General features: G+C 36.9%; 1 protein-coding gene across 4 annotated transcripts in view; it reads left to right on the top strand.

Annotated features, from left to right (window-relative positions):
• THUMPD2 (THUMP domain containing 2) overlaps positions 1 to 22,854 on the top strand; it is a 37,986-nt gene that overhangs the window by 2,652 nt on the left and 12,480 nt on the right. Inside the window, exons 2-8 of one of the 4 annotated variants that reach the window (XM_035000977.1) lie at positions 6,430 to 6,445; positions 8,169 to 8,578; positions 9,896 to 9,973; positions 12,010 to 12,062; positions 13,791 to 13,878; positions 21,194 to 21,265; positions 21,749 to 21,863. In XM_035000977.1, coding sequence (XP_034856868.1) covers positions 6,430 to 6,445; positions 8,169 to 8,578; positions 9,896 to 9,973; positions 12,010 to 12,062; positions 13,791 to 13,878; positions 21,194 to 21,265; positions 21,749 to 21,863 — 832 coding nt within the window. Of the gene's footprint in view, positions 1 to 6,429; positions 6,566 to 8,168; positions 8,579 to 9,895; positions 9,974 to 12,009; positions 12,063 to 13,790; positions 13,879 to 21,193; positions 21,266 to 21,748; positions 21,864 to 22,854 lie in introns of all 4 variants that reach the window. The other 3 variants (XM_035000976.1, XM_035000978.1, XM_035000979.1) reach the window with 3 other exon arrangements.

The following is a 22,854-nucleotide window of genomic DNA, read 5'->3' as shown; positions in this document are numbered from 1 at the left end:
AATGTCTGCCTTCAGCTCAGGTCATGATCCCGGGGTCCTGGAATCGAGCCCCACATGGAGCCCCACATCGGGCTCCTTGCTCAGTGGGAAGCCAGCTTCTCCCTCTGCCACTCCCCCTGCTTGTGCTCTCTCTCTCTCTCAAATAAATAATCTTTTTAAAAAAGGATTAGAGCAGTCCTTGAGATAAAGATTGGTAGCATGTGTAACACAATGTCTTGCAATTAGTAGGTGATCAGTAAATGTTCCCAAAGAACGAGTTGCACAGGAATACTTAAAATCATTCATGCAGTAATAAGAGAGTCTGTTAGAAACTTTGGTTCGCTTCAAGAAAATTGATATTGTAAAATCTGAATTTACAAAACAAATTAATTTAGAAATTATTGTTTACTTTTACAAATGAATCACACCATTCTAATCAGTGTTTTTCCAGTTTTAGTGAACATAAGAATCATGTAGGGAGCTTGCTGAAAATACATGTCCCTAGTTGCCACCCCCAAAAACTTTTCTTTCAGTAGGAATGTACATAAGCCCAATCGTTTGCATTTTAACTTGCAAACTCTTCCTCCCTCAGGTGACTGATTTAGGTGCTTCCTTCAACATGCAGCTCGCAATAGAAAGTGCCTTGTGTATTCTGTTTAGCTTTTTATCCTGGAGAATTTCAAACATACACAAAAGTAGAATAGTGTGGGAATCTCACATACTCATCAACCAGCTGCAAGAACGATCCCATAGTGAATTCTGCTCCATTCCACCCATGTTAATTTGAAGCAAACTCAAGATATCACGTCATATGTGAATGTTTGCCTATATAGTAGTTGCCCTTCTCCGTGGGAGATACGGTCCAGGACCCCCAGTGGATGCCTGAGAACATGGATAGTACCAACCCTATATATAGTGTCTTCTACTATATATACATATCCATTAAAAAGTTTAATTTATAAATTAGGCACAGTAAGAGATTAATAATAAATAAAATAGGACAATTATAAATATACCATAATAAAAGTTATGTGAATGTGGTCTCTCTCTCACTCTCCCTCCCTCTCTCTCAAAATACCTTATTGTACTGTACTCACCCTTCTGGTGATGATGTGAGATGACAAAGTGATGAGATGGAGTGAGGTGCGGGACCTTAGGCTACTGTTGACTGACTTTCTGACGGGACTTCAGAAGGAGGATGGTGCTTCAGAACTGCGATTGACTTACGTGGCCTTACGCTGTTGACCTTAAGTCAGAGCGGAGGTCATCTGCTTCCGAATCACGCGGTTGAGCGCGGCAAGTGCGGGAAGCGATACCACCGGTAACGGGACTACTCTATGTCTAGAGTGAGAGGACTCTTACCGCATAATATGTATCATATAATATAGAAGAGATAATACACATAATGGCTCGTTTCAAAATACAAGCCACACTATCACATCTAAAAGTAACTTATCAAGTATCTAGTCAGTGTTCAAATTTCAGCTTGTCTCATAAATGTCACTTTTGTTCTTAAGTTTGTGTATTTAAATGAGGATTCGGGGCACCCGGGTGGCTCAGTCCGATGAGTGTCTGCCTTTGGCTTGGGTCATGATCCCAGGGTGCTGGGATCAGACCCCACGCTGGGCTCCCCATTCGGCAGGGAGCCTGCTTCTCCCTCTCCCTCTGCCTGCCACTCTCCCTGCTTGTGCTCTTTCTGTCAAATAAATAAATAAAATCTTAGAAAAAATAAAGAAAGAATGAATGAGGATTCAAATAAGGACCACACATTATGATTGGCTGATACTCTTTTAAGTCTTTTTAATTTTTCTAAGAAAAAAAAAAATCTCTTTTAATCTATAGATTTTCCCTTCACCTCTCTTTTTTCCCCCAGCAATTTATTATTTGTTAAAGAAGCAGGTTGTTTGTCCCATAGTCTAGAGCAAGGGTCGGCCAACTTTTCCTTTAAAGGTCTGGTTAATAAATATGTTATGCTTTGTAGATCACATATATGGATCACTTTGTGGTTTCTGTTACACGTTCTTTGTTGTTATTGTTTTTACATCCCTTTAAAAAGGTAAAGACCATTCTTAGCTCACCAGGCCTCATTTTCTAACCCCTAGTCTAGAGCTATGCTATCCAATAGGGCATGGTGGCTATTTTAACTAAAATAAAATTTTAAAAAATTCACTCTCAGGCACATTTCAAGTGTTCAGAAGCCACATGTGCTAGTGGTGACCGCATTGGACAGCACAGGTTATAGAACATTTCGTCATCACGGAAGTTGTTGGACAGCACTGCTAGAGTTTCCCCTGGTCTAGTAGATATTGCCAGTTGCATCTCCATGGTGTAGTTTAACATGTCCTCTCTGTTTCCTGTAAATTGGAATCTTGTAAGTTGTATCTAGAGTTTGGTCAGATTCAGGTTAGATTTCTTTTTTTCCTCCTGGTGGTGAGGCAAACTTCTTAAGAGGTTCCTGGGTTTGTTTAAATATTTAATTTATATTGTATAATTATATATTTTTAGGTGTATAATATATTTTATATACATGCATAATATATACTTATTTTACCTGGACTACTTTAAAGAAATACATTGGGAAAAATTAAGCTTTACTTTATAACAATGTTTAATGTATTAAATACTGTTATTTATTATAACAATAAAAGCAAGAATACTTTTAAGATAAAATCAGTAAAATAGAGGTGTACCTAATTTTTCTAGCTAGCCAGAAAGGCTCTGTCAGTGGATTAACTGGTCTTTATAAACCCACATAGCAAAGACTTTCAACTTGGGTCCTGAACCTGAATAAGGCAGTCAATTTTTAAATTTTTAGTGGGGTCTTGGTGATAGAGGGTAGTGGGGTAGATCTAACCAGATAATCAGGTTATTTCATAGTTATTTTATTTAATGGGGTAATTATATAAGGTTGATATCTTTTAAGATTCTCCGCATATCTTGTAGAGAAATTTCTTGAATTTTTTCAATTAAATAAAATATATTTTTTAATTCTTATAAAATGTATCAAAAAAGCTCATGTACCACCTCAATTCTTCACTTAGCAATTTAAAATTAATTCTAAAACTAGATGGCATCTGTAGAATTAGGAGAACTTTGATATCTCCCTATCTTCCTATGCATTTTTGCCTAGAGTTAAACTTTAAATTTTTGTGTTAGATTTGAATGACTGAATTCTAAAAGAAAGGCAAAAACGCTAACTGCTTAGATATGCTACCTGATAACAGAACTGTTTTTACTTTAATAAAGACTGTTATTTCATCTTCAGAAGTGTTAGACATAAAACCAGCTGGTTTTAGACACTTGGTTATGATTTAATTCCAAATGGAAAAAACAGATTGTATATATAAATTTTCAAGTAACAAATATTTGGATGAAATACCCTAAAATGCCACATTTCTCTCCTAAGTATTGTAATTGAATATGGTAAGTTACAAGCAATAAATTAAAGAAAAAGGTTAACACCAGCTTTAGCAGTTTTTGAACTTATAAGCACCAAAATTCATTCTCCCTCCTGCTTTAAGATATAATACAGTATCTTCACCAAAGGTAAACCATTATAGTGCTTCCATGATATATGATTATTTGATTTTCATAGTGACTGTTTTGCAATTTAGTAAACTACTTCTGATTACATGCATATTACTTGTAAAAGGAATGTAGGCCTCATGTTAATTTTGAAATAAAGAGAATAATGTTGCTTTTGGTTTTGAAAATGTATTTAGCATTTTAATGCCTCAAAACCTTCTTATAATTTGATTCCCCAAATAAATTAAGCCTTTAGTTCCTTTTAATTAACTTGATTTTCAATCATGTTCTCTTTTTTTGTTGTTGTTCTTCCCACCTCCCCAAAATGATATTTTTAGAGGAAGTTCACTGTATAAAATGTTTCCCTTCATATTCAAATAAGTAAGAAAAGATAAGATCTTTGTACAATTAACAACTACAAATTAATATCTAGATCACTGACTAGGTTAAAATCACTGGTCTAAATGTTTGCATCAATTTGTTTATAGAACTTGAATCTTAAAACCATACATTTTCAGTAGAATATTTATTTCAGTTGCCCCCCATAATCTTGGTAAGGTATTTCATGTCTTCTAGCTTGTTTTGTGATGGCTTTAATATCAGCTATATTTTTATGTCAGGTAACATAAAATCTAAACTTTTAAAAGTTACTTTTTAAAACTTTGTTCTCAAGATCTAAGCATTTTGAGGTATATATTTAGTTTTGACTTTTGTGGAAAAATGTCACTTTTGTAATGAGAAAGAAGTAAATTCTAGAAACTAGAAGTTCTTATTTTTGTTACTTCCTTATCGCCTTAAATGTTGATTCCTAAACATTCTTCTCATTCCCTACTTTCTCAAGCTATCTTGGTCAGCTGCACTTTCCAGTACCCAAGCTGTTTGGGTTTTATTTAATTTGTTTTTCCAGCTTTATTGAGATATAATTGACATATACTATTGTGTAAGTTTAAGATGTGCAACATGTTGATTTGATAAATTTCATATTGCAAATGATTAATACCATAGCATTAGCTAACACCTCCATCCAGTCACATAACTACCATTACTTTTTTGTGGTAAGAACATTTAAAAATCTAATAGCAACTTTCAATTATATAATATAGTATTATTAGCTATAATCACCATGCTGTACCATAGGTCCCCAAAACTTGTTAATCTTATAATGAAGTGTTTGGGTTTTACGTGATGTCAATCTAGGGCTTCCTCAGCAGTGATTCTTCTTCATCAAGCTAGAATGGTAACCCAAGAAAGTACCATCCCAAAAACTTAATTAGACCATATCAGATCAAGAGTACAAAAATACTTGGAATTCAAGTTCCCATTGGATGGCAACTGCCTGAACACATGGGATACTCCAAATTCCCCATTACCTCAGTTCTAGGAGATAACTTAGAACCATCCCAGTCAGCCAATGGCCACCACTAAAAGGAAAATTTTAAGACAATCCACATCCATCCTGAGCTTGAGAGAATTGCGTTAATCCCAAAAGTTTTAGAGGAGTCCATTGGTATTGAGCACCATTTGCCATACCTCACCAGACTCTCTATTGCCAGTGCACTTTTTTATTTTTCTTTCTTCTCTGGTTTTTACAACATATCCATCCTGTCTCCAAAGCCTCTTTCTGTGTGATGCATATTTCTTGTTGTTGTCCCTTTTTCAGTTCCACAACCAAGTGTCTCATTATTTCTACCTCCGTAATCTTCTTCCTCCAGCATCACAATCTACACTTCGTACTTTATGCCTCTTCTAAAGTAATTTTTTCTGCTAGCTAGTTCAGTGCTGTCACAGCTTTCATCAAAAGTCTATAATGGTTGACCATTACCATCTGGGGTACTCAGATTTTCATTACCATTTATCAGGCTGGCCTGAGCTACACCCTCCATCCACCTGACACTATCAGTCAGCATAACACAGCAAATTTTGCCATGCTGACTTACAGTTTACTTCAGCCAGGCTGTCACTCCCACCCCTGCATCTTGCCCTTTCTTCTGTCAGAATCTCTCTTCCCAAATCTTACAGGGTTCTTTCCTGAGACTTTTACTAATGATGGTTCCCTATTCAGTGCTACTTTTGTACCTTGTACCTACAGCTTATCAATGCATTTATTATGTTAACTTTTTTTGTTTTCATTTGGGTTTAATTCAAGATATTTTCTTATAAATTTTACATTCTTATTTATATGTCAGTATATAGGTATTAAATTATCATTCATCTTTAGGACATATGCTGGATGCTTCCTCGTAGACCACGAGGTAGGTGTTTAATAAATGCCTACTAATGATGTTAACCTTGGGCTAGTCACCCGATTTGTCCTAGGAGTGTCTGTGTGCGCACGTGCATGCACACACACACACACACACACACTTTACAAAAGGTACCGTGACATAGATTATGATCTTGGTCACTGTGTGACTTCATACAAGTTATTTAACCTATCTAAGCCTCAGTTTCATAATCTAAGAAATGGGGGTGATAAAATCTACCTTAGAAGGTTGTTTTTGGTTTGGTTTTTTTTTTTTTGTATTTTATTTATTTATTTGACAGAGACACAGCAAGAGAGGAAACACAAGCAGGGAGAGTGGGAGAGGGAGAAGCAGGCTCCCCGCAGAGCAGGGAGCCCGATGCGGGGCTTAATCCCAGGACCCTGGGATCACAACCTGAACCGAAGGCTGACGCTTAACAACTGAGCCACCCAGGCGCCCCTTTATTTATTTATTTGTTTGTTTGTTTGTTTAGAAGGTTGTTATAAGGATGAGAGGGGAAATGTATTCAGAGTGCCTAGGACAGTGTCTGACAAATAGTACATATTTTAGAAATGGTTGTTTTTATTGTCAGGCTAGACACTGTGTTTTAATTCATTAAGAGGGGAAAAGGGAAATGATTCTTACTCTGACACAGGACTACATTAATCTTTTCTGTCTCTAGGTTGAATATATTTCAGGTAAAGTTTTCTTCACCACCTGTTCTGACTTAAATATGCTGAAAAAATTAAAATCTGCAGAAAGATTATTTTTGCTGATTAAAAAGCAGTTGCCACTTAATGTTTCTTCTGTAAGTAAAGGTATGTAGATGCCTGTTGCTTTTACCCCCATGATATATTGTACTCCAAAGTTTTCTGCTCGATAATTAATTTGTACCCATTTCACATTTTTAAGATTCATTCATACCTGTGGGGTCATTAATTATGTATTTTTCCATATTTCCTGAATATTATCACCATATTAATCATATTATCAGCTAATGTTGTCTCTTTGCAATCTGCTGCCTATTTTCTGAGCCTTAGTGTTCCAAGTCACATTTCTTCCATTTTAATTATGTTCAGAAACCTTATGTAGAGATACATATGGTCAGATGCATTTATTTAGACCCGGGAGCATGTAATAACCCAGAATGCATGGTTTTATAAGTTGATCAAAACTGTCACTTTGTACATTTTAACTAATGAATTATATAATTGGAAAAAATACTATGTAATAAAATCTCCTGCTTAGGGGACCTTAAATTTAAGGTTTTGAATAAATTTATACCCATTTATAAAGCATTACAGTTAAAGGAGGCTTAAGAGATTCCCTTTCCACTTTCTAATTTTATTTATTTATTTTTTTAAAGATTTTATTTATTTATTTGACAGAGACACAGCAAGAGAGGGAACACAAGCAGAGGGAGTGGGAGAGGGAGAAGCAGGCCTCCCACTGAGCAGGGAGCCAGATGCGGGGCTCGATCCCAGGACCCTGAGATCATGACCTGAGCTGAAGGCAGATGCTTAACGACTGAGCCACCCAGGCGCCCCTCCACTTTCTAATTTTATAAATATGCTACTAAAATAATTTAAGGATCTTAATAGAAGGAAGGGTCAGATACTGCTAGACTAGACATTGGCTTAAACTTCATTTTAATTTCTGAGATCATGTAATATTATGGTCTATACTAAACTGTGTAAATAAAGATACAAATGGCAAGAAGTCAAAACAGGTCAGAAAAGTTATTAGAAAGCAAATCCTAAGGTGTTATACCATGGGGTCAATATAATTTCATCCCCAAATTCCACACATTCTCATCTTTAGAGAATACAGTAATTACTCTTGGGTCACCTTGATGAACTTTGTTCATCAAAAGAAGATTACATTATATTGAGCATGCTGGCAGTCCCTAAGTTATGAATGGGTTGTGTATCTGAAGTATTACTTTATGAAAACTCATTTTATGATGTACGCTAATATTGTATGGTCTAAGATAGTTTCAATATTCATTTGCTCTGTTTCTGAGCTCTGTTTTGCAGTTTATTCTGTTTTTTTTAACTTAGTTTTTATAGGCAAGATCAGCATTATTTCAAAAATCAATACGTACTCTAGGTGTATGCATATATTGAAGGTATAGATATATATTTTCATAGGACAAATGATCTTGCTAAAATATATGATAATTCTATAGAAATTTTAAAACAGTTTTGATGTTAAGTATGGAATATAAGAATGAACTTTATTTTGCACAATATTCTTATGTTAAATTATATAAATTCCAGGTGAAGGTGAACTCACTATTCATGTAGCAGTTTAGTAAAACTTATTTTAAAGAAATAAAGGTAATGGAATTTAGGGGTGATGAATGTAATAGCCTGTCTTTAAGGCTTTGGTATAGGATAAACTGAGATCTTATTTCTTTAGGAAAAATATTTAATGAAATGCAAAGACTTGTAAATGATGATCCAGAAAGTTGGTTGAGTGCCATTTCAATTTGGAAAAATCTTCTTGAACTTGATGCAAAAAAGGACAAACTTTCTCGAAGAGATGCTAACCCACTAAAGAGAAAAGTAGGAGAAAATGACATCACCAATCCTAAGAAATTAAAAACAGAGCAAATGCAAGAGCTACAAGAGAGCAGGGAATGCCAACTGGAAAAGCAAATGGAAGAAGAAACAGTGGAGCACGGAGGTTTTCTCACTAGCGGAGAAAAACCTCCAGAAGCATTTCAGAACGATGTAGTGAAAGCAGCTGGTACCCCAGACCGGAAGGACTTGACGTTCCGAGTTTCTTGTCGCTGCAGTGGCACTCTGGCAAAGACCTTCACCGCACAGGTATGCCTCCCTCCCAGGGTGAAGTTCCGCTTTCTGAAAGAATTAACCACTCTTCGGATTTAAAATGAGATGGCAGCCTTTCACAGAATAGATAATTTGGCTAGGCAGATAACTAGGCCTAATTTCATATAATTAAATCTCTTTAAAAATGCATTTTCCGGGGCACCTGGGTGGCTCAGTCGTTAAGCGTCTGCCTTCGGCTCAGGTCATGATCCCAGGGTCCTGGGATCGAGCCCCGCATCGGGCTCCCTGCTCCGCGGGAAGCCTGCTTCTCCCTCTCCCACTCCCCCTGCTTGTGTTCCCTCTCTCGCTGTGTCTCTCTCTGTCAGGTAAATAAATAAAATCTAAAAAAAAAAAAAAAAAAATTTTCCTTTTTCAATTTACCTTAGATGCTTAAGAGTAATGGCATGCCATTCCATGTAATGACCTCCTTTTTTTACTTTCTCCCTCAAAGTTTCCTTAAACTCATAGATACTCTTTTTTTTTTTAAGATTTTATTTATTTATTTGAGAGAGAGAGAATGAGAGACAGAGAGCACGAGAAGGAGGAGGGTCAGAGGGAGAAGCAGACTCCCTGCCGAGCAGGGAGCCCGATGCAGGACTCGATCCCAGGACTCCAGAATCATGACCTGAGCCGAAGGCAGTCGCTTAACCAACTGAGCCACCCAGGCGCCCTCATAGATATTCTTTACATTTAGAAATCATAATATTATTGTCCTAAGCTTTTTGGGTTTCTCTTCAGTTCTGGTTGCTCTACACTACGCCTTGCATGTATGATTGTCACCAGGACCCAGACTACAAAGACACGAATGCACTCAAAGTCTCAACTATCTAGGGGAGAGTGAACACCACAGTGTCCTTCAAAACACTTCATCACTTGGTCCTTACAAAGTTCAGTGATATAAGAGCACAGATCTGGGTCCTTTGGTCAGCCTTAAAATCAGACCCTAAAGATTGAGTCTAATGTTGTTGTTCTGGTAATTTGTAAACACATAGGATTGTAGTAGCTCAAATAGTTCATCTTTAACCTTGCATCTGTATCCTAAAACCCACAATGATCATTTTTATCGATTCATGATCTGGTTATTACAAGAATAGAGATTACACATGAGTAGACATCAATGCCATAGGATATGTTGGGGGTGGAAGAGGTAAAATGCAGCCTTCTTGCCTTCAACAGAAAATGCTTTCGTGTCATATTTTAATATTGTAACCCTAAATTACCATCAGGTAGTCTGACTCATACTCTTAGTTTTTGCTTACATTTAAATGTAAAATTTTCATTTTTAGTATTTTCTATAACTCTCTGCTTTTTCAGGAAGTAGGAAGAGTAATTGGAATTGCTCTTATGAAACAGTATGGATGGAAAGCAGATTTGAGGAATCCAAATTTAGAGGTACTGAATGTTTGTTTTATTTTATATGCCTGTAACCTAATTGTTTAAAGACAAGGTCAACTATCTGTACTGTACTTTTCAGTTTTGCTTTAGAGTTTTTTAAAAAGCATGTCTCTATGGATCCAGCAGTCTGTTTTCTCTTTAGCAGTAGAATAGTGCAGATAATTTTACTAGTACTTTTCACTTTGAAAATGTCTTATCCAAATAAGATGTTTTGGGATGGAATTGTTTTGTCACAGTTGAATTTTTAAAAATTTATTATAAGGTTGCAGAGATGCTGTCTGCAGCAGTTCTTCACTGCTGTCATGAAAAATATTTTGGGGGGCCTGGGTGGCTCAGATGGTTAAGCCTCTGCCTTCAGCTCAGGTCATGATCTCCAGGTCCTGGGATCCAGCCCCAGGTAGGGCTCCCAGCTCAGCCGGGAGTCTGCTTCTACCTCTCCCTCTGCCTCTCCCCCAGCTTGTGCTCTCTCTGTCTCTCTCTCTCTCAAATGAATAAATAAAATCTTAAAAAAAAAAAAGGAAAAAGAAAAATATTTTGACCTCAAGAATGTTTTGACATGAGGGTGTCCTCCTTCCATCTCTCCTTTCCAGTTCTCTCATCTTGTGCTCTGCTGGTTCCCATCTCCCCATGTCCCCTTGGCCCCATATCACTGCCTCAAAATTACACTTTTCTCATAGCTTAGCGCCTAAATAAGTATAGCTAATTTAATTCCTATCAGCCATTTAGTGTAACTAATAATAGCTATTAACATAATTGTCAACAGTAGAATCACACGTAAAATTTGTGACCAAAATTAACAGAAGAATCAAACCTTAAAACAAATTTTGTTCAGCAAAATTAAGAGAAAAAATTTTATAGTGGGAGAAGCTAGTCTTAATAACATTTGATATACAAAAATATCAGTGTATCGGGGCACCTGGGTGGCTCAGATGGTTGGGTGTCTGTCTTCAGCTCAGGTCATGATCTCCAGGTCCTGGGATCAAGCCCCGCATCAGGCTCCCGGCTCAGCGGGGAGTCTGCTTCTCCCTCTCCCTCTGCCTCACCCTCTGCTCACACTCTCTCTGTATCTCTCTGTCTCAAATGAATAAATAAAATCTTAAAAAATATCAGTGTATCTTCTCTTGAGTATCGATTTTAAATAGAAAAGAATCCTAATACTTTTGCTAAAATGAATAATCCAAAACATTGGGAAGTTTAGCTTTGATGATCAAGGATTTAAATTGACTAAATGGAGTTCATTCCAGGTCATTCTTTTCTTAATAAAAATTTGTCAATATTGGAGTAATTCTGATTAAACTATACAGTGAAAATAACCTTGGGGTCAAAGTATTAGGGATCAAATGCTCTTGAGGTCAAACAGCAGAGTCAGAATAGTCCATAAACCTCATCAGACTATGAAAGTAAGATTCTAACTTTTAAAATTTAATTGAGCTACTAGTTATAACTTGAGACATTTAAATCCTCTTTATGGCCCAACAGAAGAAGGGTAGTAGAAAGGAAGAAGCTCACCTACGGATAGTGGAGAGAGAAAAGGTCACCCTTGCTATGATATCTTTGGCCTGAAGAAAATTTTGTTACCCTGGAAATGTAGCCTGTGATGGTCCTGTGTGACCTCAAGTCTTATTTGAAGTTAGAATTAAGGTGGGTTCAGGAAGTCTTCTCTAACCCACAATGCTAAAGAGTCTGATCCAGTTATGATAATTCAGAGAATCTCTGGGAAGAAAGAACTCAAGATCTCTTCAGAACATGAGTGTCCATATACCTTGTATACCGAATTATCCTCAGAATCTTTCTATGGAATGTACTAAAAATTTACTTTGTCTCTGCTCAAGAAAAAAATATTATGGAACATCTTTCCATATATGATAAACAAGGCCTTAGATTTTTTTTATTAAAATATAGATTATGTAAAAAATAAAAAACAAAGTAAATTTAAAAATAAAACATAGTTTCAAAATGGAAGTTTTCAAATTGTCAGTGCATTTGGTAATGCATTTCCTGTTCTGTTCTAACTTCTCTATTTGTTCTTTCAGATCTTCATACATCTAAATGACATTTACTCTGTGGTGGGAATCCCTGTGTTCAGGTAGATATTGTTCTCTAAGCTTCATGTTTGTCCCTTAGAGTTTGTAAAAGTAAGAACTTTATGTTCTTATTTATAATATGAAACATCGATATAACAGAGGGGGCTAAAGGCAAAGCATTTGAGTTTTTTACTTGAGCCAGTGTTTTCTTGGTGCTTAATGCTTATGATTTAATCTGGCCAGTTAGAGCTATAAAAGATTTGATTACAATCATTCACTGATTGTGATTCATACTGAAAATTATATCTAATTATTTCTATTATTAAATGATTTTCACAGGCCCTTAGTCTGTTGGCATCTGGAGTTTTTATTGAAATAGAAAATACAGCACAGTTCTTAAAATTCACATTTGAACATTCTACAAATTTTATTGCTATTATTCTTTTATTGTGGGAGAGTATTTCCAGTTTTTAAAATCTACTTCAGGTATCTCTCTAATCTTTCAGGGTACTATATGATAATAAATGCAAATGGTTCATTTCCTTATTCCAAAATATTTGTTGAATACTTATCATATAACAGGTACTTTCCTGGATGCTCTGGGAAGAAAGAGCTAGTTGGATGAAAATAGTGATTTCCAGTTCCTTGGAAGCATATAAATGTTGTTGGCATTCTTCAAAACATTTTATATGCACATCCCTGTTTACATAGTATAATGTGATTTAGATACCCTTTTTCTAGATTCTAGGCATGGAATATTTTTAAAGATTATAAAAATTCAATAGGAATACCCCATTAGCTCTAAGCTCACATTTAGGCATCTGTAAGCCAGGATGTAAAAAAGAATGCTTAAGATTATTGTAATAGATTTTCTCAAGCTTTCTTGTTCATTGCATTAGAAAGATAGAAATAATATTTTGAAAACTTCTATCAAATCTGGAAACACTGATAATAAAAGTGATGAGGTAGAGGATAAAATATGAAGTGATACATAATGGAGGCCAGTGAACTCATTTGGCAGATGTCTGCTTCAGCTCTTCGTTCCATAAATTATTTTAGACAATGCAATGTCATGCTTCATTTCATCTTTTGAGAAAGATGCAAATGAGCAAAGAACAAATTTACAAAAGCGATTTTTTTCTAGAAAACAGATTTCAAGGGTTAGCATCCATTCAGCCCTACTTCCCATAGTACATCCATATCACAGAACAGTGTGTTCCTCTTGATGACTCCAGATCAGCACCATATATTCCATATGGGAAGGCAGGAAAGTATATTAACATTTGAAAAAGATTTTTTTCTACCTATGTGATTAGATTTTTATAAGTCAAACACTTAAGAGTTTAAATTTCAGTTGTCCAACAAATTTACCTTTTTTTTTTTTTAAGATTTTATTTATTTGAGAGACAGAGAATACAGGTGGGCAGAGGGACAGGGAGAAGCAGGCTCCCTGCTGAGCAAGGAGCCCAGCGACAAAGGGCTCGATCCCAGGACCCCAGGACCATGACCTGAGCCACACGCAGGTGCTTAACTGACTGAGCCTCCCAGGCGCCCCACAAATTTACCTTTCTGAAATACCACACTGGCTGGTTAGACAAGGTGCCGATTGGATAAGGTATTTTTGTAATAAGATTAAAATATTCTGTAACTTAGCAGATACTTAGCTGTATGTTAGATGAATATGTTAAGGTGAGTCACAGATGTGACCAGGTTAATCATTTTTATTTATATCCTGATCTTCTTTACCATACAGTAATACTGGGGTTACCATCAGGTTCTTTTCTTTGTAGGGTTCCTTTAGCCAGCAGAGCTTACATCAAGACAGCAGGCCTGAGATCTACCATAGCATGGGCAATGGCCTCTCTCGCTGAAATTAAGGTAAGGAAAATGTTTGCTTTCTTTTTAATAGCAAGGTCCTTTGCATAATAACTGATTGGTGGACATCTTGGTTGCTTGCTTTCTTTTCCTTTCTTTTTGTTTCTCTTTTTTTCCTATCCTTTTCTTTCTCTTTCTGTTGCCCTTACATTTATGAACTGCTACAGTGATATGGTTTTATATATTGTTGAACTTCTGAGAGTATTTTGGCTATGAAAAAGCCGAGTCCAAAGATAGCTACATTTTTATCATTTCTAATCTTTTATGTCACAATCAGATGGCCTATAAAACCTCTACATAAATTTTAAGTTTTTCTCTGTGACCAAGATTTTGCAAGTGTTCTGTGGACATAAGAAGATCATTTTATTTTTTAGTCAAGGAATGTCTGCTATATTACTGTTTTACTATCTGCATAATTCTGAAAGAGGTTTTTCAAAATCTCATTAGATTACTATATTTATATTTTTAAGTTTTTGCACTTTCGCTAGTTGTTGCCTTAGCTGCTGTCTAGTTTGGTATATGCACATTTATGACTTTTATTGTTTCATCAGGAATTGTGCCTTTTTATTGTAACAAAGTTCTCTTTATCTTGATTAGTGAGTTTAAACTTAAATTTCATGTCTTATTAAATATTTTTATTCCTTTCTTTTTCTTTGCATTTGCTGCATTTCTTTGCCACTGCTTTATTTTCAACTTTGCTGTCAGTATGTTTTTTTACAAACACACAGCTCTGTTTTTATCCACTCTGATGGTCTGTTTTCCAGTGAGAGTTCAGTATTAGGACAGACATACTTGATTATATTCTTCCTATTTTACTCTGTTTATAACTTCTTACACTGTTTCTTAGTTTTATTTTTTGCTAGTTTGATCAAGTTACTTGATAATCATTTCATTGGTGTCCTTGAGGTTGAAGATTATACTTTATTGTTCTCTTCTACTAATGGTTCCTGTTCCCATCTCTCTTGATGAAACACACAGAACTCTGCTGTTACTTTAAAACAAGATATCCACTCTTTCCTCTCTCAAGACACTGTTTTTACCACCAAGACACTCTAAACTTACCCTCTTCCCTATCGTAATATGAGGCCTCTAGAGTGCTTTTCTTCTTTTCTCTTGCCCCACCTTTACTCCTCCCTACATGAGACCTTTGTAACATTTTTATACCCTTCAACTATCCCCAACGACTAGATTGAACTAAATTATCATGTGTCAGAATTTCCCTTGAAATACGCCCCTTCTGTTTCAAAAGTTCTTATTTAGCACTTACATTAAACAGCCTGTCCTTAATCACTAAGCTCTAATTGTGTATACACACACACTTTTCTGTAGAAATACACAGAGACGTATTGCAAGGTGTATCACTCCTCCCCATTGTTCTTCACTTTGTCTTTCCCTATTTGAGGTCTCTGCTCTGGTTTATTTGTTGCTTGATTAAAGTCTTAGTTGTTAAGCGTCTGCCTTTGGCTCAGGTCATGATCCCTGCCTCAAGCTCCCCGCTCTGCAAAAAGCCTGCTTCTCCCTCTCCCACTCCCCCTGCTTGTGTTCCCTCTCTCACTGTCTCTCTCTCTCTGTCAAATAAATAAAATCTTTAAAAAAAAAAAAGTCTTAGGTAATTTTCTCAAATGTAGTATCCAAATAATACACTGTCTGAACTTACTATATATCCTCAAATTTGTTTTTCATCCTGGGATACATACCAGTTTTGGCCAGATGTAAGAATCTTGAGTGGCAGTCCCTTTCCCTCAGAGGTCTGTAGATGTTGTCCTGTTGCCATTTATTTTCCTGTGTTCTAGATGAACAATATACATGCCAGTATGATTTTCCTTTTCCTGTATAGCTGCCTGTTCTTGCTGCTGGGAGGCTTGTAAGACTTTTCTCTTCAATCCTCTACAGTTCAGGAGATGGGTTAAATGGGTGATGGGCATTAGGGAGACCACTTGTTGTGATGAGCACTGGGTGATACATACAAGTGATGAATCACAAAATTCTACTCCGGAAACCAATACTACACTATATGTTAACTAACTTGGATTTAAATAAAATCTTGGAAGAAAAAAAAATCCTCTGAAGTTCAGGAATACTAGCAGGATATACTTACATATGTGTGTTTTCTATTCAGCGCAGAACTTGGTGTATCTGACTGCCTGAGTTCTAATTCTGGCTCCACCACTTACTGACTGGGAAACTTTAGGCAAGATATTTAATATCTCTGTGCCTTAGTTTCTCATTTGCAAGATGAAAATAATAATCTAGGGGGGCACCTGGGTGGCTCAGTCAATGAAGCATCAGACTCTTGATTTTGGCTCAGGTCACAATCTCAGGGTTGTGAGATTGAGGCCCACATCAGGCTCCACGCTCAGTAATGAGTCTGCTTGAGATTCTCTCCCTCCCTCTCCCTCTGTTCCTCCCCCCACCTCAGCGTATGCACTCGCTTGCTCTCTAAAATAAATAAATCTTTAAAAAAAAAAAAAGCTCCTAGGGTCATGTGAGGATTAAGTGAATTAACATTTATTAAGTGATTAGAACAGTGCATGGCATATAGAAAGTGTTTAAGTATTAACTGCTGCTATGGCAATAATAATTATAGTTATAATAATTATTTGGAATATATAATAATTATAAAAATTATCATTTCTCTGGCTCAGGCACTCTTTCTTTCATTACTTATTTAATTATTATTGCCTCAAATGTTTTTGCTTTAGTGACTTTTTTACCTTACACTACTTTGTTTTCTGCTTCTGAAATTATAAACACGTTAAGCTTCCTGGAGCTATCCTCCAAGTTGTTTATCCTTTCTCACATGGTTTCCATCTCTTTATATTTTGGGTCTGCGTTTTGAGTTATTCTTGAACATAATCTTCCAAGCTATAACAAGAGTCAAAGTTCTACTTTATTCATCAGAATTTTTAGCTTAAAAATCATGGTTTTTTAGTTTTGAAAAGTTCTCTGTGTGTGCACACTACATTTGAATATCTCTAGAAGCTCTTCGTTCTTTTGTTGCAATACTTATCTGTCTCCCCCAGGAGTTCTGTTTCACTGGATACATGTTTTGAGTGTTCTGCCTATTTACTCTCTAGCTACTCATGGACCTGTGCCCTTTGGATGTGCCATTATTTTCTTGGTGGCTCACTGGGACTCAACTGTGGTTATTAAGATATTTTAAATGGCTAAAATCCTATAAATGGTAGAAGGCACATGGATCTCTGCTGCCACTGGGCTTGGCAGTGTAAGGAGAATCTGTCAGCCATGCGGAAAACTTTTCTCTTTCTAGGTGAAAGCTCTTTGATTCACTGGTCTCCCTACAGATCTGTAGATCTCTGAAGACCAGATTCTCCCCGGTTCCAATGATTTTCCCCTCTGGGCTCCAGTGCCGGTCTCTAACGCCCCACCCAGCCACGGCTGAGAGGCCCCATACCAGTTCCTTCTTCTGGCACCCAAATGAAGCCCAGGGCTTTCTCTTAGCCCCTACCTGCCTCTATGTCTGAGCATCACTTGGGCCCAGGGGAAGATAATAGCTTGGAGTTGAGAGAAAAGAAGAAAGCTACTTTAAGATTATCATGTTCCCAGAATTCATGATTTTCTTTTTTATTTGATTTTAATCTTTAGTCCAAATTTCTTTTAGTCTAAGGAGAGAAGTTATGGTTACCAAACTGCCAGTGATCTCACCACAGTTTATATAACTATATAACTATATATATGTGTATATATATACATATTACATAAATATAAATTTATATAACCACCTTATACAAGTTTGAAATGTTACCTTTATCTTGACATAAACATCCATTTGTCAGAAAAGTAGAAAGTAAATTAAAATATCCAAAGCTAATGTTAGATAAAATGTTTCCTTACTGTGAGTTTGCCTTGTTAGAACCTGGAGTAAGAATTGTTTCTCTAAATGTGACCACCAGCATAGGAAGTCTGTTAAAGCAAGTAAGAAGTAGCAGGCACAGTTGTTTTGGAGGAGTTTAGTAATTGTTACAGGATTTCTTTTCCTTTAGTGCCTGTGGTTCTTGGTCACGCAGCTTCAAAGAGTGAAGAGGTAGACCAGATGAAGAGTGGTGGGCAGCAAAGCAAAGTTTATTGAGAATAGAAAGCTTCCAAAGAGGGAGGGGACCCAAGATGTTGCCAGTTTAGATCTAGGGGTTTTTATGGGCTTTTTGGCAGACTGTTTTAATCTGATTAACCCTCCCTGCGCCTATCACCCAGTCAGGTTTTTGTCATCTACCTATCCCATGAGAAACGGTGGAGGGCTCCTTCCAGGGTGGTGTAAAATCCTTTTAAGGTGGTTTCCTCTTAGGGCAGGAACCCCTTGTCCCTGCCTGCCTTTCTTCCAACTATCCTTCATTATAGTGACCCACAGTGTACATGATCTCAGCATCCAATCTTGGGTATGCCAGTGCCGCTAACAGTGAAATCTGAACATGAGGATGGTAGATATTTTTCACGTTTACCACAAACTCTTTTCCTTCCTACATATCCGAACAAGGAAAATCAAGTTCTATAAGTCTTAGTTATTAATATAAGCATACAGAAATACTTGTCTACATCTGCCCAGGTACCCAAATGTCATAGCTAGAGAAGGTCTTGTGGTAACATAAAGACATTAAAGATATTTAAGGTCAGATTATACCATGGAGCATGGACCATGTTGGGGGAAGGAAGAGCACAGTGTTTGACACATACTAAGATCTTAATAAAAATTAGTTCTCATACCATTGTTATTTTTACCTAAATTGTCATTTAGATCATTATTCTTTTTACTTACCACCCCTTCATGGGGCATCCATGGGATACTCTCCTTAGAATTTCCGCCCAGAGGAAAATCTCTCTCTCTCTCTCTTCTGAAGGACATTATGTTTCTTTCCATTAGGTGCCCTCTGGCTCTGACTGAAACCTGGCTGTCCACTGAGCACTCTGCTTCCTCTGTAAACATATCAAGGGACCATGGGCCTGGAGGTGGTAGGTGTCCTGCTTGCTCCTCGTTGCTCTTTCTGCCCAGAACCTCTCTGTGCATTTGAAGCATGTGCCATGAAATTATCCCAGTCACATGCAGACCTCTCTTCCTATCATTTCTATGAGAGTATAAGACACTATTCCTGTCATAGTTCTTTATGATCTCAATGTCCACTCTGTAACCTCACCCCTTAGTGTCTTGGTTTCCCTACCTCTAATGATCTACCCTAGTCATATCCTGGACCCTATCATACCCAGAAGGGGATACCTTCCAAAAATCTCAGTTTCAGGAATCCTGCTCTTAGCCTCTTTTTCCTTCCTGTTCAATTCCTCTAGCACGCTACCACACAGTTCCTTAACCCCTGGGGCCTCTAGTCATTTGACCTTACCATTGCCATTACTTACCACCTGTCCTCACCCCTCCTTCACAGCTTGGATTCTGTGTTCTACCATTACAGTCATTTCCTTGCCCACACTTTTCACTCTCTTGCTTCTTATTTGACTTAAATATTGGAATCAGAAAAGAACTTCAACATGTTCTCCTCACCAAATCTACCAACATATTGGAGTCTGTGCCCACATACTTTGTGTTATCATCATTGCAGTAAGTGAACTGTCCTTGTTTCACTCCAGTACTTGCTTCCTGTATTCTGTTACCTCATGCCTACTTCAGGACTTTTCTCTCTACTACACATTCCCAACAGCATGTACCCTTGATTTAATATCTTGCAATTTAAGAAAATAACCCGTTCCTGAACCCACATGCTCCTTCTCTGCTTCCCTTTACAGAAAAACTCTTAAAAATAGTTGTCCATATTTGGTGTCGCTACTTCCTCTCTTCCCCTTCTCTCTTGTGCCCACCTCCATCAGGCTGTCATCACCAGCACTCCACTGACACTGCTCATCTTACTTACCTGTTAGCACTTCGATACTGTCATCACTCTTCTTCCTGAAATGTTTTTTTCCACATTTTTTTGGAACACCACTCTGGTTCTCCTCCTACATGAGTATGTGCTGCTGTCAGTATGCATTGCTGAATCTTCATCTACCAACGTCTATACTTAGGAGATCACCAGGGTCCAACCCATAGACTTTTCTTTTTTAACTTCTCTCACTTTCTAGATGACTCATCGAGTTCTGATGCTTTAAATATCATTTATGACTAACACTGAGTGTTCCCAACTTTATATCTGTAGCCTGAACCTCTCCCCTGAACTCCAGACCCATATGTTCAACAAATCACTTGACGTCCATACTTGGTCTAAGAGGTATTTCAAAATTAACATGTCCAGAACTATATTCTTGTCCTCTTCGAAGCTTCTCCTTCCCATCTCTTCCCATCTCAGGAACAGGGAACTCTTCCAGTTGCTCAGGTCAAAAACTTTAGTCATTTCTGATTATTGTCATTCTTTAACATTCTACGTCCAGTCCATTGGCTCCACCTTTAAAATATATCTAGAATCTAACCAGTTCTCACCGCTTTTACCAAAACCACTCTTAATTCAAGTCACCATCATCTCTTGCCTACTTCCCCTAACTAGCCTCCCTGTTAACACCCTTACCCTTCTCTGGTCCATTCTCAGCAGAGCAACCAGAGTGATCCCTCTGAAGTGTAAATGTCATGTTACTCCTCTGCTCAGAACCCTCCAATAGTTTCCCATTCTTCAGAACAGAACCAGAATCCTTGCAGTACCTACAAGATGTGACATAATGTGACTCCCCCAGAATGGGAGTAATTCCTTTTTTCTCCAAGTTTCCTGTTTTCCCAGGTACAAGTAGGATTACACTTTCCTGACCCCTTCAAATTGTGTGTGTCGTGTGACTAACGTGCTTCAGCCAGTTAAATGGCCATGGAAGTGATGTGTCTCACTTCCAGATGGCACCTTTAAGAGCCACTACATCATTTGTCATGCTTTTCTTTCCCCTCTGCCACAGTCATGGCAGTGCTCTGGATGGTGCCCACTTCATGAGCCTGGCTTCCAGAATAAGAAGCAGAAACCCCAGATGCCCTACTGTGGGGATGTAGCATGAGCTGTATATTGTTTTCAAACTCTAAGATGCAGGGATTATTCCTATGTGCAGCATAATCCAGTGCATCTTGAGACTCGCCCAGCTACCTCTCATGTGAACACCACATTTTCTTTCACACTCACTGTACTTTGGCCACACCAGGGACCTTCCTAATCTTCATACATGCCGAGCATACACCTGCCTCATGGCTTTAACCACCAGAAATTCCTAATAGAGTGTAAAAAGCAATCATTACTCTTGAAATGTGGATTCCTCAAGTTTTAGGTTTCTTTTATAATACATATTTGTGATAGGCTGAGTAATACCAAATCAATATTTCTGTCTGTAGGCTGGTGCATTTGTTTTAGATCCAATGTGTGGACTTGGAACGATACTTTTGGAAGCTGCTAAAGAATGGCCAGTAAGTTCTAAAGTTTGATGAACCAAGCAGTATATTTACTTTAATCATTATATGTATATTCACTTCCCAATTATTTACAAGTAGATTGTCTTTTTAGGATTATTAGCTTTGATTACATGAGTTACTATTTACTGTTGTCAAAATGGATTATGATGGGTTAATTAAATTGCTTAAAATACTATGATTAAATTTAGGAAAATGTGAGCAGTTTCAGTGATTAGTCATGACAGATTATGCTAATCCCCAAATTCTTTAGACATTTGTTATTGTAAAATATGGATAGTTTTTTAAAAATAACAATCCTTCTCATTTTTTGCTATTGAATATCATTTTAAAGAAATACTGTAAATTTGTTTTAACCTGAATTAACAAATCTATTAAATTCATTTTAATTATTTGAGAAGAAGCAAGTAGGTTTTCTTAACTACATACAGTGTCCGGTAGTTTAATTCATACTTAAAATATGACTTTCTTTCCTCATAGGATGTGTATTATGTGGGTGCTGACGTCAGTGACTCACAGTTACTAGGTGCATGTGATAATCTGAAAGCTGCAGGCCTTCAGGATAGAATTGAGTTACTTAAAGTTTCTGTTATAGGTAAGATATTAAAAATGCAAACATTTGGGAAAATGAACATATGTAAATATATTTAGAATCATAATATTAAACAATTCACTTTCCATATATAAAGGTTGACTTGTTCATACCCTATAACATATCTGTGGGGCTAATCCTTGATTTATTTCCAGTAGTATAATTATAACTTATTTTTCAAAAGATTCATTATTAGTAACAACATTTATTCGGTCTCCCTAGGCATTTAAGTGAAAATACCTTTTTAAGATGTGTTTGTTATATCTAAACCATTTCTCACATCCTAATCAGGGGTCACTTAATATAGGCATAAAATAAAGAGGGCAGTATAATAATAATAATAAAACTTTGCATTTCTTTCAGATAAACTGAAATGTTCTGAATTATCTTACTTTTCCCTTGCCTCACATTGGACAGTATTCCTGTGGTATATAGGAGTGAGGCAACCAAACATCCCTGTTCGCTAAACCAGTACTTCCAGTGCTAAAACTGGAACGCCTGGGGCAAACCAGGACAGTTGGTCACCCTGTGAGGTAGCGGGAAGCCTTTTACTGATGGGGAATCAGCAATAACAAACATGACTAGAAATCAACTCTGCTCAGTCCAACCAAAATAATATATCCATAAGACCCATAGTATTTAGACCACTTTAGACAAGCCTCACATTCCTTATTTCTTTCCTTTCCTCTAGTACATCTTTCTCCCTTAAAAACTGAGCACATTTAATTCCAGCTAAGAAAATGGTATTCTCTTGACACAGTGTAAATAGGTAGTAGATGGTCCCAGTGTTAAACGTATAATCTGGAGGAACAAAATGTTTTTTTTTAATTTTTTATTGTAGTGGAAAAGTAGTAGAGTATCAAGAAGAAAATATTAGGGTGACTTATGCATAAATACATAATAAAGCACCCCCATTTTTAAAGATTTTTTATTTATTTTTGTGAGAGAGAGAAAGAGAGAATGTGAGTGTGCACTCTCGAGTGGGGGGGGGAGG

The sequence above is a fragment of the Mirounga leonina genome, unplaced genomic scaffold (assembly GCF_011800145.1).
Source record: "Mirounga leonina isolate KUSES-001 unplaced genomic scaffold, KU_Mleo_1.0 Mir_125, whole genome shotgun sequence".
NCBI lineage: Eukaryota > Metazoa > Chordata > Mammalia > Carnivora > Phocidae > Mirounga > Mirounga leonina.
This window is presented reverse-complemented; position numbering and strand designations above follow the sequence as displayed.